Source organism: Emydura macquarii, unplaced genomic scaffold (assembly GCF_026122565.2).
Source record: "Emydura macquarii macquarii isolate MOO-44397 ecotype Brisbane River unplaced genomic scaffold, CSIRO-AGI_Emac_v2 contig_1230, whole genome shotgun sequence".
Taxonomy (NCBI): domain Eukaryota; kingdom Metazoa; phylum Chordata; order Testudines; family Chelidae; genus Emydura; species Emydura macquarii.
Window position 1 is genome coordinate 5,769,051 of NW_027131367.1, and position 21,713 is coordinate 5,790,763.

Sequence of the window (21,713 nt, forward strand, 5' to 3'; positions counted from 1 at the left end):
AATGAAATTGGTTGTAATTGCAAGTCTGGCTGGCCCCTGAACTGGAGGTGGGCCGTTAAGCATCTCTCTGTTTTGCCTCTACTAGAACAGAAGAGATTTGGGCTTCATACATAAAGCAGCTCAAAGTGCTCTGCAGAGTAATGCGCTATACGGTAGCAGTGGAGAGGAACACAGTAGCCAGCTGGGGCGTGCTCAGCCACGTCCCATCTATCCAGGGGTCACTGGGAGATGGAATGCTGGACAGGACAGCTCCGGGGAGGCGACCCACGGAAGCAAAATTAAAAGGGTGCCATTTTTGTAAGGAAGCTGCTCAGGGCCTTTCTTGAAGTTCTCCCCGTAGCCCATCAGTCAGGCTCTCTGGGTCCCAGTCCAGGTTCCTGCAACATCGATTTTCCTTTCTGTCTGCTACCTTCCTACCTTCCTCTTCTTTAATGGTGACCTATCAAAGCAGCAACGTTCTGTGAGGGAATCTGATCCAATGGTTAAAACAGAGACTGAGCTCTGGATTCCTGGCTTCTATTCCCTGCTCTGCTTCTGAAGCCACTCTGTGACCTTGAGTGTGTCTTCAATTCAGTTCCCAAACATCGGGACCTCCCCAAATCATTGGGCACTTTCGAAAGGCAACCATTTGGTGGGTGTTTTTGTTGCGTGATGTGGCTGGATGGGAAAAGATTCACTGTTCTTATTAACTATTATTTGCATTGCATTACTGCCCTTTTATGATCCAGGCCCCATTTTGCGTGCACTTAGGAAGAGGTCCAAGCCCTGTGTAATAATTTCCTTAGGGTTATAAACATGCTGGTTGAAATGCTGCCTGCAGATGATTATCTTGGTTTCCTCTGAATTATTTTCAGGCTTGTGAAGTACAGTGAGCAGTTCCTCTCCAATGATCCCATCATGTCTGGATGCCTCCCCAGCAACCCCTGGATAACTGATGACACGGCGTTCTGGGAGCTCAATGCAAAGCTGTATGTATTTACTGTCTCTCCCACCAACTTGTGGCTTACAAGTCCTTCACGTTGGTGAATACTGAAAAAAGGAAGCATTGATCTAAGCATGATACCCACTCTCCAGTGATAAGTGGCGATGCTTTCCTATTCTTAACGTGTGAGGAAACTTGACTGCGATAGGGTCAGTGGTCCCTTGGCAGTGTGAACTTCTGTACTCGCGGTATCACCTGCCTTCTCTTTAAATGTAGTCTTCTTTAGTGGTGTGGGAGTTCAAAAATGCATACTGTGCCTGTTCTGTGGGCCTAATTCTGCTCTTGGAAGAGTGTGAGGTGCTCCCATTGACCGAAGAGCAGAATTTGGCCAATTATGATCGAGGTAGCATACTTCAGCTAAGTTATAGGTATGGACCCTAGTCCTGAGGTCCTAGGCAGGCAAAACTTCACCAAGAGATTTCCCTGTCTAAGGACTGAAGCATCAGACCCATACAGTGTGTGTCCTAAGAGATCTATTCCATTGCCAGTGCGCACATGAACTGGTCAGTTAAACTGGGTACACGGCTGCATTGTGTTGCTCCAGAGATGCAATCATCGCATCCTCCAGAAGGATATTTTGTGTTTGACTCTGATCTCACACCAATGTAAATCAGCAATAGCAAGTCAATGGTATGGCACCAGTACAGAACTGGTGTAAGTCGGAGCAGAATCAGCCCCTCTGAGTGTCATTCCTCATCCCAACATGCAGAAGGTTGTTTAATTGCCACTTGCCTAGTGGGCTGACCTCAGGAGCTCATTACAGCAGACTGGAAAGCAGACAGTGCTGGGAAATCTCTTGGCACTCCAGTGAAGGGCATTCTGTTTTTAATTAATATGCCAATTAAGTGGGCGACTCAAATCCCACAGTGAGCTGACTCCAGAGGGAAACGGTTTTGTTTGTGTTAAAACCTTTGCAGAGTGGAAATCCCAACCAGGATGCGCGTGGAGCGGTGGGCCTTTAATTTTAACGAGTTGATGAGAGATCCGAAAGGCCGGCAGAGCTTCCAGCTGTTCCTGAAGAAAGAATTCAGTGGTGGGTCTGGGTTCTTTTCCCTCCCCTGACACCCCATCTAGCTTAACTCAGCTCTTAGCATCACTACAGCGTATTTACAATGCACTGTGACAGCTGATGGAATATTTTTAGAAAACCATTACCTTATAATGGGGCAGCGATCTGAGACAAAAATGTGAAGTTGTAAGAAGTGACACTGACGTTTGAGGAGACGGGCTGTGGGGTCAGTGCATGCAATATCGTCTAGTGGCAGAGGACACAAAGTACAGCCGCAAAGAACCCACTCTGCAAAGTGGACTGGCTTGTTTCCAGAGCACCTATAAATCCTACTTACGTTAATAGGATTGTATGTGTCAATTTTATGCACTTAGGGTGAACGACATCCTTGTGCAGAGAGCCATCATAAAGCCTACGCCAAACTGAAGGCCTCAGGGTGACTCATAATTGGAGTGTTTCTGGAGCACGGTCAACAAATATCGAATCAAATGAATTCAATTTAGGGTTTTTATTTCACTCAACTATCATTTTCTTTGTTCCTCTCCCTCTCCTGTAACTCCTCGTTATTCAGGAGAGAATCTGGGTTTCTGGGAAGCCTGTGAGGACCTGAAGTATGGAGACCAATCCAAGGTCAAAGAAAAAGCAGAAGAAATTTACAAGTGAGTGTTAGGGCACCCTGGTTTTCAGTCCACCTTCCTGATGTGTCGCCAACCCCAACCTCGCCTTGGGTTGCTCTCCTCTACAGAAAGCGTATTGCTGAGTATCTGCCAGGATTTCCTTGGTGAGCCAGCATGGACCAAGCGTGTGGGATAGTCCCACTGTAGGAAGGAAGCCCCTTTAGATAAAAAAGCAAACTTTGTTTTGTTATAAAGCAACTTTTCCCCTCCTCTATCAATCCACATGATCCGTACAGGGAAGAAGGCTGGTCTTGCTGGGAGACAAAAGCTCTGGGTTCTGCCTACGTCTTATTGTGTGACGTAAATCAGCGTCGCCGTCCCAGTCTGTAGAATGGGAATGATGTTATGTCCATATTTCTCATTAGTGTTATGAGGCTTCATTAATTCATATTTGTGAGAGCACTTGCAGATTTCTGGATGAGAGACTCTCTCTGAGGGCCTAACCCAAAGCCCATTTAAGTGAATGGAAAGACCCACAGTGGGTTTTGGGGCAAGTCCTGAGTGCAAAATATCGTTAACACTCTAAATTGTGGCATCCAGGCAGGTGATTTTAGGTTGTGCCTGAGGTGGGCCTTCTGGTGAAAGGACATTTTCTATCCTAGCGTATGACAAAGAACCGGGCGTGAATTCTGGCTGGCATCTCCTTTCAAACTTTTCACTCCAATCCCGGAAGCCGAGCAGTCTCCATTAGTTCTCACCACATGACATTGACGGTTTCTGGTTTCAGACTCTTCCTGGCTCCAGGGGCAAGGCGCTGGATTAACATTGATGGCACAACGATGGGCATCACAGTCCGAGGTCTCAAGCACCCTCATCGCTATGTTTTAGATGCTGCTCAGACTCATATTTATATGCTCATGAAAAAGGTTTGTCATTTGCTTGCAAACCCTGAGGGTATCCCAGCTTGTCTGTGCCTTTCCATGTGTCTGTGTGCTATCTGCCGTCGCTCCCAACTGATCCCCTATTTGAAAGGAGATAATTTGTTCCCCTGCAGTGGGAAAGAAATGGTTCATGCCATTGTCATTGTAAGGCAGCCTGCTGTAGTTAGTGGATAGAACTCACAGCTATGAGCTAGGAAATCCCAAATTCGACTCTTAACTCCACCAACGACTCACACTGAGCCTTGTTCAAATCACTTAGCTCCTTTGTGTCTCATTTTTCCTCTCTGTAAAGTGGGGGTGATAATACGGTCACAGATTCATAAATTACAAGGCTAGAAGTGACCATTATTATTAGCTAGTCTGATCTCCTGTAGGACACAGGCCACAGAACTTGCCTGAACTAATTAGTGTTGCCAGGCTGTATCAATCAATGTTCGGACAGCACTAGATGAGTTATAGATGCCCACCCTATTCAGTACCTACCATTTTGCATCCCAGATCAAGTCAACATGTGGTAGGATGCATATTCCAGCACACTGTGTTCTAGCAGTAATTGTGGGAAGGATCATAATACCGGGATACAAATGGGTGACTTTTGTGCCAAAAACACATGATGTTGTGCAGCCCCTGAAAACTACATTTTTGGTCATGTATTTTCATGCACTTTCCCTTGGTCCGAAGGTGGGCACTCTATTGTACATCTGATGTTTGGAGCCATGTTGACTCACAGATAGATCAATGTCGTCCATTAGACTGCGGTAACAAGAAATAACGCCCCAGCAGAGACCTCCCTTCCCTTAGCATCTAGACAGTACAGCCCACAAGTGCAAGTTCTCGTGGGCTGCTGCACGAGATTACCAGCTTCCCAGGCTCATTGGTGTACTCAGAGATGATTTTAATTAGTCTGTTTGCAATCCATAACTACGGGTTCCCGTTTTTCTCCCAGTAGGACTCTTATGGTCGCTATTTAAAGTCTCCAATATACAAGGAAATGTTGGCCAAGGCCATCGTGCCCCAAGAGACAGTCAAAAAAAGGCAAGTACATTGGGCTGTAATTGTGGTTTACATGCGTTTTGTTGTACCGGGGATTCAAAGAGAGTGAGCTGCAGCGAAATTACTGTGATTTAGACATTGGTTTAATGAAATGGATTTTTCACTGTGAAGAAGTCTCGCTGGTTACCCTGTTTGTTTGTGAATCCTGTGGAAATGGCTTGTGTGCAATCAGAGTCTATCTGGCAAGTGCTCAGTCCTTTTTGTCTATTGGGTCAACATGGAAAGGCTGGGGATTGCTGTGCAGATAATTGCCCGTCCCCAGAGGGGTGCTGTACATTAGGTATGAGAGAACCTACACTGGGTTAAAATGATTCCATCCAAAGTCCACTGGGTTTTAAGGTAAGGTGGGGATAGCTATGTTCTCTTCCAGCACCCCCCAGACTTCAGGGGAGTTGGGATCCCTGTATTGTGTCTCCTTTCCAGAGACACCAGCTCTTGATTTGTTCTTGTTCCTTACCAAACTGTGCAGAATCCTGGTCCATGGCTCTGCCAGCTACTACTCCAGTAGTAGATGATAGCTGATCAGGCTTTTTCCCCCTAAGCAGATGCAATGTGCAGCTGTGTAACACACCCAGCTGCCACAAATGTCGTGCTGCCGGGCTACAGATCCTGGAATGGTCGCTTGTAATGCTGGCAAATGCATTCATGTTTGCAGATAGCTGCTCCCGGGATGTAATATTCACACTTCAGACAGCATCCAGCGTATGCTGAGCGAGAAAAACAGACTGGTGCCTGACATCAAAGGCTGCTTATTAGATACTTGTTTTCGTTGTTGTTGATAATAGTTCCATCATGGAAAAGCAAAGGAAGTGGAGAGAGAGAGAGATCTGTGCGTCACAGACGACATGAAAGCTCTTGTTCAAACAGCCAAAGAAGGCCGTTGTCGCAGCATGATAGACCTTGCTAGTAGAGGTTATAGAGAGAGCTTTGCTATAGGTCCACTCAGGACGGTGTTAGGTGAAGCTCCTCGTGAAGGGAGGAGAGTAATTGGCAGCCAATAGACAGCACGTTTCACTAAAGAAAGCATTTAAGGTGGGGTTCCTTTTTGATACCAGGGACCGGCTTGCCGCCTTACTAAACTGTGTCAGGGAGATCTCAGGGACCCGCGCCTGTCCACAAAGCAGTCAGTGAGAAACACTGGTCTCACGGCTTTTCCGTTGACATCCCCGGTAAAGAACCCACTTGATTTCACTAGCAACAAAGTTAGGCCAACACAAAGAGCGCTTGTAAAAATCTCACCCATCATCCCCCTCCCCTGGCACATGCCTGATGATTAAGGACATAATGGCCCCGATCCTAATCCCATTGAAGTCAGTGGTACAGCTTCCATTGACCTCAATGGTTCAGGATCAGGCCCAGTATTAGTTACCCTGCTGATGTGTATAATGAAGGGGTAGTTTGCTACTGCTAGTCCTATACCTGGGACGGACCCCTTTGTTCTACTGGCAGCTCTGCAACTGATTTGTGTGGCTTTGGTGCAATCACTGAGGCCTTGTTTGCTTTTAAAATGTGTATGCACCATATACCTCTTGCTTTGCACTTTCATTTTCCTAACTGACGTTCACGAATCAGGCTCTTCCTTTCTCTGTATCTCAGCATATCCTCCTGTGAAATAAATGGTCAGTATATCACTTGTCTCACGGGGCTGGTGGACTTCAGAACCAGCTGCTGTTTGAAAGCGCCTTGAGATCCTTAGCTGAAAGGTGTGATCAAAGTGTCAAGTATCAGCATCATATTTTCTCTCCTACATGCCCGGCCTTTGTTCTGCCTGGTCATGTAGTAGCAGATGCTGTGACAGGAGCCCTCACACACACCTACTGCATAGCCTCGGGGATTTAATTGAATGGGCTGGTTCTCTAATTGGTATTTCTTCTCTACCTGGGGCCATCTGGATGCTCAGGGGTTTCAGCCCATGCGCTTCTTGCTCAGTGAGTGACTCTGTTACTTGCTGTGTGTAGAAAACAAATGTATGTTACTTTGGAATAATTGGCACCAGCTGGGGGAAATTTGGGGGTTATTGTTGGATTTAGGGTGGGGTCAGGATTTAGGTGTTTCTGTAAACCTGATGTCCTCTTTATTTACAGTCAGGACCAAGTCTCTAGAAGAGATTCTAAATGAGACAGGAAAGGGGGCTGCCTACTGTTTTACAGCCATTTTGCCTACTAAGGGACAGATTCGGCCACCTTTACTCATGAAGAGTCATGCCTTACCGTGCAAATAGTTCCACTGATTTCAGTAGGACTATGCCCAGAGTAAGGTACAACTCAGAGAGAGAGTAGGGGTGGCAGAACTGGGCCCTGCTTGACTAGAAATGGACTAAGTATTCCCAGCACAAGCGGAAATATGTGAAGTTTGAGCAGTTTGGCGGATTCAAACCTGGTCCCATTTTCGTGACGTCTTCATGCCACTGTTAGAGCCTTTCCCAGTTGAGTGGTTTACATGGAGTGTTGCAATCCGGCCCAATCTCCCCATCAAGTTAACTGCGTGTATGAACTTTCATGACAATGAAACATCTGGGAGGTGTGAAAATGGGCTGGGAGGCTGAATCTGCAGGAAATGCCATGGGAAATGTCTGCTGAGTGCATTCTGCAGCTGAGCTGCTTTGGTGTGAATGGGTCGATAGTCACTTTGCAGACGTAAATGTTGGCGGCATCAGGGACTGAGTCTGGGGCCCAGCCTGGCTTCTGATGAAGCTACGGGGAGTTCTGATATTGACGTTGATTGTGGCAGGGCCGGACCCTGGAGCTGGTTTCTGCTAAGTTGTCTGGGGTGTGAGTCTGTAGGGAGCACATTCTGCGCCTGGGGTTCAGCAGGTCCTTTGCTCCAAATGGAGGACGCTAACAAATCTCCTCCTCCCCTGCAAAGCAGAGTCCTTGGGCTGTTGGTGACATGGTGATTGGTCAGTTTTGCCACTCTCTGCCGCCCAGTAACTCTCTGCTTTTCTCTCTCTCTCCCTCTCTCTCTCTGCTTAGTTCCAGTTTCCCATTCGCACGCCGTCACCTCCGCTCCAGCCCCAGCCCTGTCATCCTGAGGCAGCTGGAAGAAGAGGCTAAAGCAAAAGAAGCAGCGACAAACGTGGATATTACCCAGGTTATGAGCAAGCTGGATCGCAGGAGCCAGCTCAAGCAGGAGCCGCCTAAGTAGACCCCAGATGCTCTAGGGCAGGGGTTCCCACACTTTGTTCCCTGCGGCCCACCTGTGGGGCTGCAATAGGCACCGTGGCCCACCATTAACATGCGTCTGTCAGGGAGAGGGGCACCGCGGGGCGTGCGCAGCCCCTCGCCTCAGCAGGGACCGAGGCCAACGAGAGGGCGAAGGGGCCAGGCAGGTGCCATGGGCCAGCCCGCGCTGACGCCCTCCCCTTAGCAGCCCGCTGGGTGCCTGTCACCTGCCAGCCCTGCCCCACTCACCAGGCCGCACAACACAGGCACCTCCTGGCCGGGAACGAGGGAAGGGCTCGTGGGCCGCCAGTGCCGGGCAGAGGCAGGGGCTTGGGCTGGCTGCATGACCGTCCCGATCGCAGCATTGTCCGGGCAGGAAGAGAGTGGCCCCAGTCCCTGGGGGGGGGGGCGTGGGGCTGATACTCCAGGAGGCCTGACTATAGGGAGCGGCAGCCTGGAGCAGGAACGGCCACAAACCCTCTGGCCTCCTCCAGCCGCCCTGGGAGCTGCCATCTCCCGGGGCCCAGCCCCGTCTCCTGGCCCTCCGCCCAGCGGCTTCACTTCGTCCTCTGCCGCCCACTGGAGATGCTGGGCGCCTCCAGCCCGGGGCGGGGGCCATCACCGCCTGCCACTCCGCCAACGTACACAGTTTGTGGGGGCAACGCCCCCCCCTTGCTGCCCCCAGCTCCGCCCAGGGCGGACCTCCCGGGACGGCGTCATGGCCCGTCTCTGGGCTGTGGCACCACAGTTGGGGACCCCCCCCCTCGCTCTAGGGCACAAAGCCGGGAAAAGACAAGACAAGAAGCTGCTGCCGAGGCCGGCGCTGAGATTCCTGCCCCTCACCTGCAGGTGTCAGTGCTGCTTTACCTTTCCAGACCCCTTCCTCCCTGCAGCCTGCCTCCCGCCCGTTGCCATGGCATCTGGAGCAGCAGATGGCCCCTCACATCCAGCGGCCCAGAGAACTTCTCTTAGGATGCACCAGGCGCCGCAGAACTCAGCTCCTTCTCCCGGCCCCGTCCTGTGGGCCAGGTGGGGCTTTTGGCCCCAGCTGCGGGAGAGGGGCAGTGCAGAGCCATCCCACCCCGGGGGGAGGACAGGAAGGTCCACCACCCCTCGGTGCAGGCATGCCGGGAGAGCACGTCCACGGCGCGTACCCTAAGCGCTCCCCTGTGAAGCTGGCCAGCTCTGCTATGGCTCTGCTTCGGGTCCCTTGCAGCCCGGTGGCAGTAGGACACACGTGCCCCCGGAGGCTGCAGTTGTGGTGGGCAGCTGTGCAGGAGGAAGAAGGATGGGGGGTGGATTGCTGGAAGGCTAAAAGGTTCAAACGCCACCTAGGTGGTTTGGATGCCCCAGTCATTTTAATGGTAATTGGGCCCTCAAATCCCCTAGGCAGCTTTGAAGATCTCAGCCTAGAGGTGATGTGCTGAGATCTCCAGCCAGTGAAAGGGGTTTCTCCATGGCCCGCAGATATTCACCTGGGGAATGAGTTATCCATGGGCTTGGAAGGAAAAGCATCCTCCTGCTAGGGCAGGTGGGTGGAAGAGCAGTGCCTCGCTCCAGATGGGTTTCCTTTAGCAAACCCTGTCCCGCTCTTGTCTTGTCTTTGCCTTGCGATGCTCTTTCCCCTTGTTAAAAATGAACAAACCTCAGCAGTCGTCCTGGCTTGTAGTCCAGTGGCCCAGAAGCTGCTGTGTTAGGGAGCGGTCGGAAGGGCTGATTCAGTCCCTAGTGTAATAGAACAGTCTGATGTTCCTTTTTTGGAGGGGACGGGGATTGGATGTTACTTCCTGAAACCTAAATCCTCCAGTTAGGTACGCAGCACGTTTCAGAGAGATACCAAACCTACCGGGGAAGTCCCTGGGGCTGGACCAGCCACGGTCACGGTGGGATTTGTGGGAAACCCGGGGTGGAAGGTAAAGAAGTTTCCTCCTTATTCAGAATTTAGGGGCTGCTGGGGGATGGGCAAACACCGAGGCTCAGAAAACATTTTTAACCCTTTCAGTCATGCTCCTCCACGGCTCTTGCTGGGATGAAGTTACTGGAGACAGTGAGAGCAGGAGCAGGCTGGCAAGAGGGCGGGTGCTGTGTAGAATGAAGCAGTTTCTCCTTTCTTTATCTAGACCTGAGTTTCCGCCCAAGGGCCTCTCTGCCCTGGGGGCAGCGTCGTGCCGGTTACAGCCATTGCGTTACCGCTGCGTAGCCGGCACAGTTCAGCTCCCAGAGTAGACAGGGGCATAGTACATTTGTCACGGTCACCGGCTCAGCCCCAGTTGCTCATGAGCTCCATGCCGCACCCACCTCAGGCTCTAGCTGTGCTACGGAGAGGTGTGTTTCAGAGAGACACCGTCGGTGCCATGGAAGGGCTTGGAGCTGCATGGGGGAGCATCCAGCATTCCCCAGTGTCACCCTGGGCCAGTTCATGAGGTCCTTTCTCAGGCCAAACTCTCTCCCACAAGTCGATGGGAGCGGGTGTCCCCCTGCACCCTTGTTCCACCCAGGGCTTTATGTCTTCGAGAGCAGCCAGTCCTGATGTCCTGGGCAGTGTGTGTGTGGAAGGGAGGGGGTCAAAGGGACGTGCTTCCGACTCTCACATCCATTGCTTCTCTTCTGGGCTGCTTGTTTCTTTACTATAACCCTGTCACCCTCCCCTAGAGATGCTCTCCCTCTTCCGTTTGAGGGATGATTGGCAGCTGAGGAGGCTGTAAACCCCTAATTGTTGCCTGTGTGGGCATAGTGAACCCTGTCCTTGGAGACTGCTGGTGTCACCTCCGTGATCCTCCCAGGAAAAGCCAGGCTGGGATTTGCCAATCAGCCTAAGGGAGTTAGGCGCACAAATCCCATTATTAATGACATAACTCCGTTAGGCTCCACTAAAAGTCGTAGCTCGAGAGTCCAAATTGGGCCAGGTTCTGCTCCCACGCTAGCCTGTACCGCCACCGCTCTGCTGCAGCCCCTTTCTGAACTGTGATCCGAGCCCATCACATTCGCCCGGTCCTCGGTTCTGCCTGTGATGCTAGGCACAGATGAGAATGTGCCTACTCTGCACATCAGACCGTCCGAGAGTGCCACATTGTGCATGGCAGGTAAGAACTGACTTCTGTTGTAATGGGGACATCCGGAGTTAGAATAATAAGGATTAAAACCCCCAAGAGTCTTGGAAGGGAGATCAATTGCCGTGCATCAGGCACGCCTCAGCCTCCAACTAATAGGGGTCAGGTGATTCCTCAGCTGCCTCCTACAGAGCTGCTCCTTCCCCTGAAGGAGCTGGTACTGGCTGTTAGTGGAGACACGATACTGAGCCAGATGGCCGGCTGGTCTGATCCAGTCTGGCAATCCCTGTGTATCCTCACGGTATCACTGCAAAAACTGCTAACGTTTGGTTGGAGTGCAGGAGGGTCTCTGCATTAACACCACGACAGCTAGCTCTTCCCAGAGGAGTTGAAACAACACGTGGTTTGTTTGGTTTGTTCACTTTGATTTGGACAGCTGTCTGCTGAAGCTCTGCTCTTTGCCCCTGTTGAAGTCAACAGCAAAATCCCCCTTGCCTTCAGTGGGGGCAGGCATTAAATTCTCAAATGCACCAACACTTAGCAGGCTCAGTTCTGCAAGGTGCTGGGCACTGTCAGCTGCCCCCGACTTAAATGGTTATTGGGGGCACTCAGCAGTTAGCAGGGTCAGTCCAAGGCTATTTGGGATCTCCTGCAAGCTTGTGTGCAGCTGAGTGAAACCAGGGACCATGTAAGCTCTATTGTCTCTCTATAGGTTGTACAGCACCTAGCACAACGGGTCCCTGATCCATGATTTGGGCTCCTACGTGCTGTCATAGCACAAATAATAAAATAGATTCCAGTCAGTCTAGCTGATTCTGTATTTGGTTGGCTGGATGATATGATTTTAGTTCTCATCTCCATTGATGGGTGTCCCCAGATTTGATGCAAGTCCCTGCACAGCCCTTGGCAATCAGAGGCGTCACTGCAGCCTGGGTAGATGTCCATGAGCTCGCTTTGGTCAGGCTAGCTCCAATAATGACAGCAGCTCGGGCTAGCTGCTCGAGTACATACCCAGGGGCCCGGGTGGGTTTGAACAGCCCAGGCTTTGCTGCTGCAGCTTCACAGCTTTGTTATTTAAGTTAGCTAGATCAAAGCTGGCTCAGGCACGTCTCCGCATGCTGCAGTCCCATCTCTGATGTACTGCGGGCAGACCCTGTGGGTGTAAAACATCTACCCAGGACTGGCAAGATCATGACCAAATACCAGCACTCTTCAAAGCAAGCTCATTTTGGTGCCCAATCCAACAGTGTATTCCATTTGTAGCTGGCTGCATTCAAACAGGTCTGTGTGATCTGACACCTTGTGTCCCCTGCTGTTCATCTTCTCTGAACGGGACTGTTTATCGGCCACCCCACCTAGCATGGTACAAACTGAACTTCACTCCTTACCTGCCAAAAAATAGTTGGTTTCCACTGGATTTCAGAGTGCTGCATTGTTTGATTCTTAGCCATCATTTCCATGCTTTATTTGCTTTCGCTCATCTGTCTAATAAAAGTGTATGTAGAAAATGGAAAAGACCATTGCGTTTTGTCCTTCGTTGTGTTGTCTCTTTGCATGTGTGTATTTATTTTTTGTGTGGCTGCTTTTAACATTTTTGTTTGAACAGTTGAGCATATTTTTCTTTCTGCTGGTAGAGACTCATTGAGAACCATACGCCATGCCCTGGAGAAGCCTGAAATGCATCATCTAAGATAAAACCATAGGCAAATGATCCTCATGAGCCTGTGTAACCCATGGTGGGCACTAGGTCTCCCACACAGGTTGTGAGACTGTTACAGGCCCTGCTGGACAGCCTTGGTAGGTAGCAGCTTGTGTTTTTTCGTGCTAGAGGTACCTGGGTCAGTCCTTGATGTGTTGGCCAAGATGGCATCCATCACACACGCAACTTCAGGTCTGATATTAGCCATTCATAACCAAAGTCCTGCCCTCATTATGGGCTTCAGCCATGCTGTAACCATTTGGGGGCTAACTGTGTTGTCACTAGGTCCGCTGCTACCCAGTTGTAACTAGCCACAACAGAGCCTTATAGTCTCTCAGAACTCCCTGCTTACAGCTAACCTCTCTTTAATGAATTAGGTGAGATGAGCTCCCTTACAATAATCTGCCGGGTTACGATGCCCCAATCCAGTGTTCATGGAAGCCAATAGGTGACTTTCCAGGGACTTCAGTGGATCCTTGATCAGGCCCCAGGTACCCTCTTGTTCCCCGTTTGGGTACATCATTGCACATGCTGCAGGGTAAATTAACTCTCTTCAAATTGCAAAAAGGCTGAGCTATTCCGACTCTCTGGAGAGCGATGATTTCCCAAGGGCAGATTGGTTGCTGTAGCCCAGCATCTGGACCATCCACTCTTCCTGCTAGTTCATGGAGATAGACCTTTACACGCTCACCAAACGCTCTGTTGCTGCTCTGATTCTGTGAGTGCCTCCACGCCTCACCTTCCCTAAATCCTGTCCTGTGGCATGAAACACATGCACCAGGCATTCGCATTCCTGCCTAAGCATTGCCCTCATACATGCAGCCCCAGGCTGTTCTGTGCAATCCCCCTCTTCTTACAGCTGGCCACATCAGCAAGAAAGGGAAAGAAGAGATGAATTCTTCAGTGCCTCATTCCCCTGGAGAGCTGAAATCCTCAAGATCAATGGGAGGCAGTTTGGAGGATGGAAGCATCTGCATAACTAGGAAAATGCTAGCTCTTCTCAGGGCAGCTCAAAGCAGCCAGCTTAGAGTTTCCCAAACTGACTGACTGAGCCCGAGGGAGAGAGGTCATGGAGGGGCAGCTCCTGCTCCTTAGAAAGCCCTCATCGCATCCCACCCGTCCTCAGCCACGAACGCAGGAGCAGAATTCCTCACATCTCCGGTTGTCAGGAGTTAGGTTTCCCCAGGACAATCAGGTTTGAAAAGTGCTGCATTTGGTGGCAGGGTGGCAACAGCATTGGTGAGGGACTTGTATCTTTCATTTTGTTTGAGCTCCGCGGTCCTTTGTTCTTCAAGGAGGTTCATTCCTTATTCTCTCACAGGCTTTTTTCTTAAATTACAAAATTAAAAGAAAGATAAAGTCGTTGATCTGAGTGTGTGGAAACCCACCACAGGCAACAAGCCAGAACAAAACTGTGCATCTGGCTTCCCTCTGGCTCTTTGATGCCGGGGCAGACAGGCAGGGAATGTCCTATCCTGAATGCGCCGTGCTTTGGGGGAGGATGCTGTGAAGATAACACCAAGCTGTATCCCTTGGAGAGGAGAATCAGGGTTTGTAGTGAAGGAAAGCTGGCAGCTCCCCTGCGCAGCTAAGATTTGGCTGAGCTGACAGGACAATCAAAGACAACAGAGTGCAGGTAACTGGTATTAACAATACTGCAGCAATCTAGGGGACTGGTCCAGGGGTTAGGGCATGTGACGGGAAATCAGGTGCTGGGGGTTCTGATCCTGGGCAGTCACAGCTCTGTGCCTCATTTGACTCATCTCTATAAAGGGGATAATGCTACTCACCTACCATCGTGAAGCCCCTTGTGATCTTGGGTTGAAAAGTGCTAGAGCAGAGCTAAGTTGGCTGCCCTGCAAAAGGCAGTGAGAGACGAGTCTTCAGGCCCATCGCCCAGCTCAGCACCCCTGAGTGTTTGGACCCACGCGTGGCTCCATCTCGTGCAGTCCGTGCCTATCTTGTTAGAGGTGAGCTCAAGCCTCAAAGCCTGGGTCTGGATTCCAACCTTCCTCCAAGCGTGGTATGTTCTTGGTGGGATTTAGGCTCAGACCGTTACTAAGGGCCTGTGAAATGCAGGCTCTGATCGAGGTCCACGTTTCTCCAGGGTGCGCTGGGGTTGCAGTTGAGTTTGGGCCGTTACTACGGGGCAGCAGCCTTTGTTTGGTGGAGCAGCTGTGATGGTTTGACCCCTCTGCCTCCATCTCTCCTGTGTTCTGTCCCTCTCCCAGCTCATTTCCCCTCCTTTGAATGGTCTGTCCAGTCTCGCTTTTCTTCTCGGTGCTTTTCCTGTTCTGTGCTCTGCCCCCCAGCTTCTCCCTTTCTCAATTCTCTCCTTGCCGAGAGGGCTCCATGCCATGCAGGTGGGGGGGTCCCATTGGAGGCGTGGGGGGACTAGGTCTCACGTGCTACCTGCTAAGCTGCAGGACCAGCAGACAGCCACAGGAGCCTCTTTTCTTTGAGGGGACACCTCCAAGGTCAGGGCTCTTTCTCTGCCCCCAAAGTCCTTCTCCTCTCACCCTTGGCCTAGTCAGAGGCCCTCCATGTGGGGAGATTCTAGCCTAAGTTTTCATCAGCCTCACCTAGAGTGCTGGCCACAGGCTGTAAACCTGATTCACCAGCCAAATGTTTGCTTGTTATTAATAATCCTCAGCATCTCTAGGGCACGGTATATGTGCAAGGGGTAATTCACTACCAGATAGAGAGATCTCTGCGGTTATGCATCCTACAAGCACCATGACTATGCACATCCTGCAGGGATGCCAGGTCCTGCCGATCCAAGAACACAAGCCTCTATCATTTGAGCTAAGAGAGGAGCTCTTCCAGCAGCTAGCGGTAGTAGGTCCCTTAGCCTATCTCAGGGCCAGTCACTAGAGGGCACCATCACACAACTTCTCATACCCACAGTCTACCTACCTATCTACGTACTTACCTGTCCCGCCAGTAAACTATAGATCTCCCAAAGTGCTTGTAATCTCTCACTTGCCTTCTCTGGGGGGATTATTTCCAGTTGGTCGCTCGAGGGAGGGTTTGGTGCTGGGTGTTGTGTGTCCCCTGACTGGCAGGCTGCTTTTCCCCGCTCTAAAGTTTTCTCCTTTTCTTCTCCACAGTTGTGTCAGTTTACTGCTCCAGTCCCTCACCTGGCTGTGTACACCGGTACCTCTGTTCCTTCGTCTCCATCAAGTCCACCCCTCTCCCACCATGTCCCAAACAACCTGCCTGCCCAATCCCCCGGACACATCACTCTGCCAAACAGCACTGTCTGCCCCTCACCTATTAGCGTAGCCCTGGACAACACCTCCTGCTCGGAGAGGAAGTGGGAAACCAATGGGTCCAGCTCTAACCACTTTCCTTCCATCACTGAGAGCACTGAGATCTCCATGGACTCCGAGTCGGGCACATGCCACAGCCAGGTGCCAGGGAACGCGGAAGCCAAGGTGCCTCCCAGATCCCGGATGACTTTGTCCTTCAGCAGGTTCCTGAAACGGGGCTGTTTAAACTCACCGGTGTTTGCGACTCTCTCGCCCAAGTGCCCAGCGGTGACCCACGGAAAGGTTCAGCCGCTGGACGACCTGGAACAACAGCTGCAGCAGAAGTCCAAAAAAGTGACCAAGTAAGTATTCCCGAGGCATGTTCAGGAGCTCAGCGCGGAGTTATGACAGGTGGCCAGGCCAGCCTACGTGCGGGGGACTCTCAGGTAGTGGGGTCTGCACGTCTCCCAGCCTAATCGTATGTTGCACTCTGGTAGCATGAAGGGGCCTCACGTGGGATGGACACGGCCCCCTGAGAACACCTGGGGGGGGGCCAGGTGCAGCAAGGGGCATGGCCAGAGCTCACGGTGCTACGGCTAGTCTCTCAGATCACAGGGGACCGCGAGAGGTAGAGTGTAAATTAGCCCAGCTCTCAGGGGGCTGGAACTTGCACTAGGGGCCAGACAGGGCATTGAACAGTCTCAGAACGCGGAGTGCAAAGATGCCTTACCACCCCCAGCCCCACTGCACTCAGCGCAGGGCCAGAGTCCCTGAGAATCGCACCCTCCGGCTCCCACCGGCAAGTGGAAGAGCCCTGGGAAGTCAGAGGGACTTGCCAAGACGGCGACAACTTCCGAAAAGTTCTTAAACTTTGCTCTGAAATGTTTGCTAATTTTCCGAGCAGGAGACGGAGGAAGGCAAAGAGGGACACACCCAGCAGGCAGATTTCCCTCCCGCTACCCCACCGGCCTTTGGGGCAGGCCCTGGGGGACAAAGATCGCCAGAGGGGGCATGAGGCGCACACTGTGCCTGCAGCGGGTGAGCCCTGGGTGGCAGACTCCCAAGCTCAGCGCAGGGAGGAAAGGCAGAGATCGCTCCCCGCGTTCCCCAGGCCCCCAGCTTTGGCTTAGCTTCTACCGCCAGGCCTGGCCTGCCATGCCTAAACCAGTTTCACTCCCGCTCCCAGCCAGCTAGCGCCTCCACCTTTCCACCCCTCCGTTCCCCAGGGCTTTTCCGGGTGTATAACAGTTCATCTCCTCTGCTCTTCGGGCCAGCAGGAGGCTGGCGGATGGGGTGGAGATGAGGGGCAGGGAAGGCTGCCACCACGCACCGCTGTAGAGACAAGATGGGAACCGGCCCGTACGCGAGAGGAACAAAAACCCCACACCTTAGCTAACAGAGCAGCAGCAATTTCCCTTTCAGCTGGAGGGGGGTGGGGGGGAGCTGCAGTGCAGCATTTCTGCCACCACCTGCGGGCGTGGGAGGCCAGAGATGAGCCTCACCTGCAGGCCCTGCTGCCTTCCCCTGGAAGGATTTGGAGCTAGCGCCGCAGGGAAGCAGCCACCGGCTGAGGTAAGCCTTTGCCCTGGCCTCTAGCTGGGGAAAGCAGCCCAAGCCCAGGCTGTGCATCCCCACCTCACCCCGCCGCTTGCAGTGCTCCTGGGGTGCCGCTGGCAGAGCTGCACAAAGGGGTTTTTTGGGGGGCAAATCTGAAATGGAGCCACCCCTCCCCCCACCCTGCCAGAAGAATGACCTCTGAGGGGAGCCCCGCAGTGGGGGGGGGGGGTGGTTTGGAGAGCGAGCCAGTGCCCGTAGCAGTGGCCTGGCTCTGGCCCTGGGGGTTGAGACCCGGCGCGCGGGGTTGCAGGGCGTTTGCGGGGTTGCAGAGCGATTCCGGTTTGGCCCGGCTGCGCTCGGTCAGGACAGAGGGCCTGTGGGGGCAGATTTCAGGGAGGGGCGCTGCGAGCCCGCCTGGCGGGTTGCCAGGCCGCTTGGTTTGAGGCCCCCTCAAACAGAGGGAGGCAGGAGACAATCGGTCCCTTTTGCCCCCCCCCCACAGCAGCCCTGCCCGGCCGGTGACTCGGCAGGCAGCGCGTGGGGCTTCGGTTTGGCAGGATTTGTCTCCACCCCGCGCCGCGAGAACGAGCCGGCCGGGTTACCGTGGTTCTGAGCATTACATGCCCTGACCCTGCCTCACTGCCCTCGCCAGGGAGTCCCGGTCCTTCCCCCTCCTCACCTCCTGCGCACACAGCTGCAGCTGGGGACGGAGCCAGGGATCTTCCCACCCCCTGCTAGGCCCGGCTTGCACAACCAATGGGGAGTTTGGCTTGGCCTCGGTCTTTGGCTGGGATGAGTCCCACCTGGGGGGCCTTGGCCTGAGACGCCCCCCATCCTACCCTGCAACCAGTGCTTTCATTGGTCCGAGGAGAGAGGAGATTGATCAACCCGCTGTTCCTTTCGCAGCCAGGGCTTTGCCGGGGAAGGAGATAGGAGGAGGCTGGGCCCAGTGTGTTGTCTTGTTCAGGTGTTACTGTTGTCTAGCCCAATCCCTGTCGCGCCCACTGACGTCAGGGGCCTTGTGCAGGGTGCCCTGGGCCCTAGGCGGGATACAGATGTGTTTGTTTATTACTCACAACGTCAGTCTCCTCCCTCCTGTTTCTTGCTCTCTCCCCTCCTACCCCCTGCATAATTCACCTCTGCATTGAGAGGGAGGTGGGGCAGTGGTTTGGGTTCGAGCCTAGGCTTTAGGAGATCCAGCTTCAATTCCCTGCTCTGCTGCAGACTCACTTTGTGACCTTGGGCAAGTCACTTAGCATCCCTGTGCCTCCATCCCCATCTGTAAAACTGGGTTAATGCTGATGCTCTATCATTTGTGAGGATGGATGCTGTTGCCGCTTCACCCAAACGGGTAGCCCATATTCAGGGCCTTGTTGGGCTGCCTCTAGTAGGAGAAGTAATTGATGGAAAAGGTCAGGTATTTGTGTGGTGCAATCCTGTGTATTTACAAAGAATGTGGACACAGTCCCCTTTCCCTGGACTCGGAAACAAACAGCAGCAGGCAGTTTCCTTGCTCACAGTTTCCAAGCCTGCCTCTCCTGCCAGTCCTGCGTCCCACACAGCTCTGTGTCTGCTCACTCTCACGACTGCTTCTCTCACTGCCTCCTGGCTTCCTGGTTCTTTTCACTCACCCACAGCTCCCAACCAGCAACAGCTCCAGCCCCCGTGTTTGCAATCAGTCTCCAGGGAAACACGTCAGCCCCCATGGTTTAGCCTCGCCGTGCTGGTCTGTCTGTGCCTTGTGTGGTGGCTTCTATTGGCTCAGCTTTCATTAAACAAAGGGCACTTAATTTCTCCTTCATTTGTCCGGAATGAAGGGTGCTTAGACTTCACCCAGATTTGTGATGGGGGGCAGTCATTAGCATCTTCCAGCACAGCAGAACGTTAAAGATTGTGAGGTGCACAGATCCTCTGGTGATGGAAGGCGTATAAGTATGATAAACAGACAGAGCCACAGGGACTGATGGTAAGGGAGGGATGCTACTGACAGAGATGCACACTGAGTCTCCTCTGAAACTATATTCTTCCCACTCATTCTACCTAATTCAGGTCTCTGTAAGTCAATGTGTTTTCCTGGAAGAACCGGGACTCGGATTTTTTTACAGTCTAACTGAAAACCACAACTCAGGAAGCTTGGTTGGTTTTTGTGCTGTCTAGCTCCAGTCACAGTCGATCTTCAAACGCTGCCTCTCTGTCCCGGTTTGAGCGCTTGGTACGTGTGTTGGCCTGGCCACGTTGACAATAGGCAAGAGAGGGTGGCAGCATTCCTGAAAAGCTCCAGCCCGGGTTGTTCCTTTTTGTTATCGGCAAAGGCTCTAGAGAGACACTAGTGGGTAATGTCAGAGCTGCCTAGTAAGAAGGCCTCCCAAATCTGACCTCTGACCCCACTGAATTTCCAAACGCGCTCCTCTGGCTTTGGTTCCAAAGCCAGTCGGGATCTTTCCCCAGATCTGGTTCAGATGTGGCCCACAGAGGCAGAAGACCAGATAACAAAATGGTGGGAATCTTGTGAGGTGATCTCAAGAGTTCCACTATTTGGGGCCAAAATATTACAACAACCGCTGATTACCCTCGCACCCAATCGCTAGCCCTGGTTCCTCCACCAGTCAAAAATTAATCCAGATGGGAACCCCACACCTCTTTTGGGTCCATCTCTGCCGCTGACCAGGTATCTGAGTCTTAAGTGCAAAAACAGACCCACAAATTCAAGACTTCTTAATTTACCTGGCTGTGGGTGCTGCATTTTGTGGACCTGTGGCATGCAGCACTTTTGCTTCAGAGGGGTTGGGTATGCATTTTCTCTCCTCTTTGAGCCACGTGGGCATGTGTCCATGAGTTATGCTTTGAGGTTTGAGAAATAGAAAAACTCAAAGCCGAACTCCATGCTGTGCGTTGGTTGTCTTCAGAAAGCACTGCAGAAAGTGCCTTGTGTGTGACAAGTTCTCATTTTGCAACACAGCTTCTTCCAGATAAAAGTGGACATTCCTCTGGAGAGCAGAATCTGCCCAATAGACTCCGAGGAAGAAGAGGAGGACAGCCACCGGGCTTTTAAGGACTCTGTGAAGGAGGTTATCTGCCCTTGGGAGAACCTTACAGAACAAGACAAAGCTGGATAACAAGCAGCTCTTAAGGCAGACAGGACGTGACCTACTTATAAATGGATATTTTCTTTCCAGCCCCTGACTCAGCAAGTTTCACCACGTACAGTTCAATATATGAACCATGCTGCTAAAAATGGGCGTTCAAGTCATACTTCAGTGTCAAGGAGGCTCAAACCACCCTGGTTATGATGAGTAATGGACCCAGACATGCACATCTCTGTGTAATTCGGGAACTCTGTGTCTCCTGACCTATTTTCCTTCATATCTTTAGAAAGTCAGACTCATCTGTTACTGATTTCTTAATAAATGACCCTTATTTGCTGCCTTATAGCTGATACAAATCTGGCCTAGGAGATATTCTCTCCCATGTAAGTAGTTTCTTGATCCTGAGGTGCTGGTGCATTGCACACGAAGTGTTGCACTGTTGTAATGTAGCTATCTCGAAGGCCTCTCTAAGATTGGAATTCACACGAAAAGCGTCTCCAAAGTTTGGGTGTCTCTGAATTCTGGGTTTGTGTTCAGGCCCATCTTTCATTATTAATAATCACTCTTAATTTTAAAGCAATTTAACTTGGAGGCATCTGATTGCTGGGGGAAAATGCCCTAAGCTCAGATATCTTGGCATAACCCACTCACCAACTACAAAAGTGAATCCCATAGAAAACAAAGGACTTACTATCTCCCACTTAACCTGCAGTAGCTCTTCAGTGCCAAGATAGGCCTTGACACGCTGGGTCCAACCACCCTTCTGAGCGTTTGGGAAAATCGGAATTGGCTCTAGATCTGAAGTTGGTAGCTGAGTTGGGGGCTCATCTGAATGTGAAACTGATACGTTGTCCTGCGCCTTAACTGCATCTCTGCTAAGAGTTTTAGAACATCGCCTTCCTTGTACGAGGTCATCAAGAGGGTCCTCTTCTTCTCAGTTCCTACAGATGTGTCCATGTACAGTGGGGGGGTCCCTAAACAGGACTAACCTTGCGTGGTGTTGTGTAAATAGGCCGTGTGGCCCAGGACTGTAGGTGTCAGTGTTATTTTGTATTTTCTAATATGTCCATGTTGAGTTGAAATGGTCCAACCGGCTGATTTCTGTGGCAGCATTTAAAGTCCTACCCTCTCCTGGCCTGTGCTAACAGGGACCTGATTTCTGGGGCAGGAAGTAAAGCAGCTGTTTAATGCCTTGTACTTGGGGGAGCCCGACCCAGTTCCCCCGACTGGCTGCTTCAGCTGGAGATCTGCTTTTGAATCCTTCTCTTTAGTGATGGGCTGAGCTCCAACTTGCAAGTGTGATGTGT

General features: G+C 51.8%; 1 protein-coding gene across 1 annotated transcript in view; it reads left to right on the plus strand.

Annotated features, from left to right (window-relative positions):
* Positions 1–21,460, plus strand: part of RGS9 (regulator of G protein signaling 9) — a 64,002-nt gene extending 42,542 nt beyond the window's left edge. The window contains exons 12-19 of the mRNA XM_067547806.1: positions 855–968; positions 1,900–2,015; positions 2,563–2,650; positions 3,396–3,534; positions 4,499–4,584; positions 7,575–7,692; positions 15,623–16,125; positions 20,280–21,460. Of these exons, the coding sequence (XP_067403907.1) occupies positions 855–968; positions 1,900–2,015; positions 2,563–2,650; positions 3,396–3,534; positions 4,499–4,584; positions 7,575–7,692; positions 15,623–16,125; positions 20,280–20,436 (1,321 nt within the window). The 3' untranslated portion in view covers positions 20,437–21,460. The remainder of the gene's footprint in view (positions 1–854; positions 969–1,899; positions 2,016–2,562; positions 2,651–3,395; positions 3,535–4,498; positions 4,585–7,574; positions 7,693–15,622; positions 16,126–20,279) is intronic.
* The last annotated feature ends 253 nt before the right edge of the window (positions 21,461–21,713 follow it).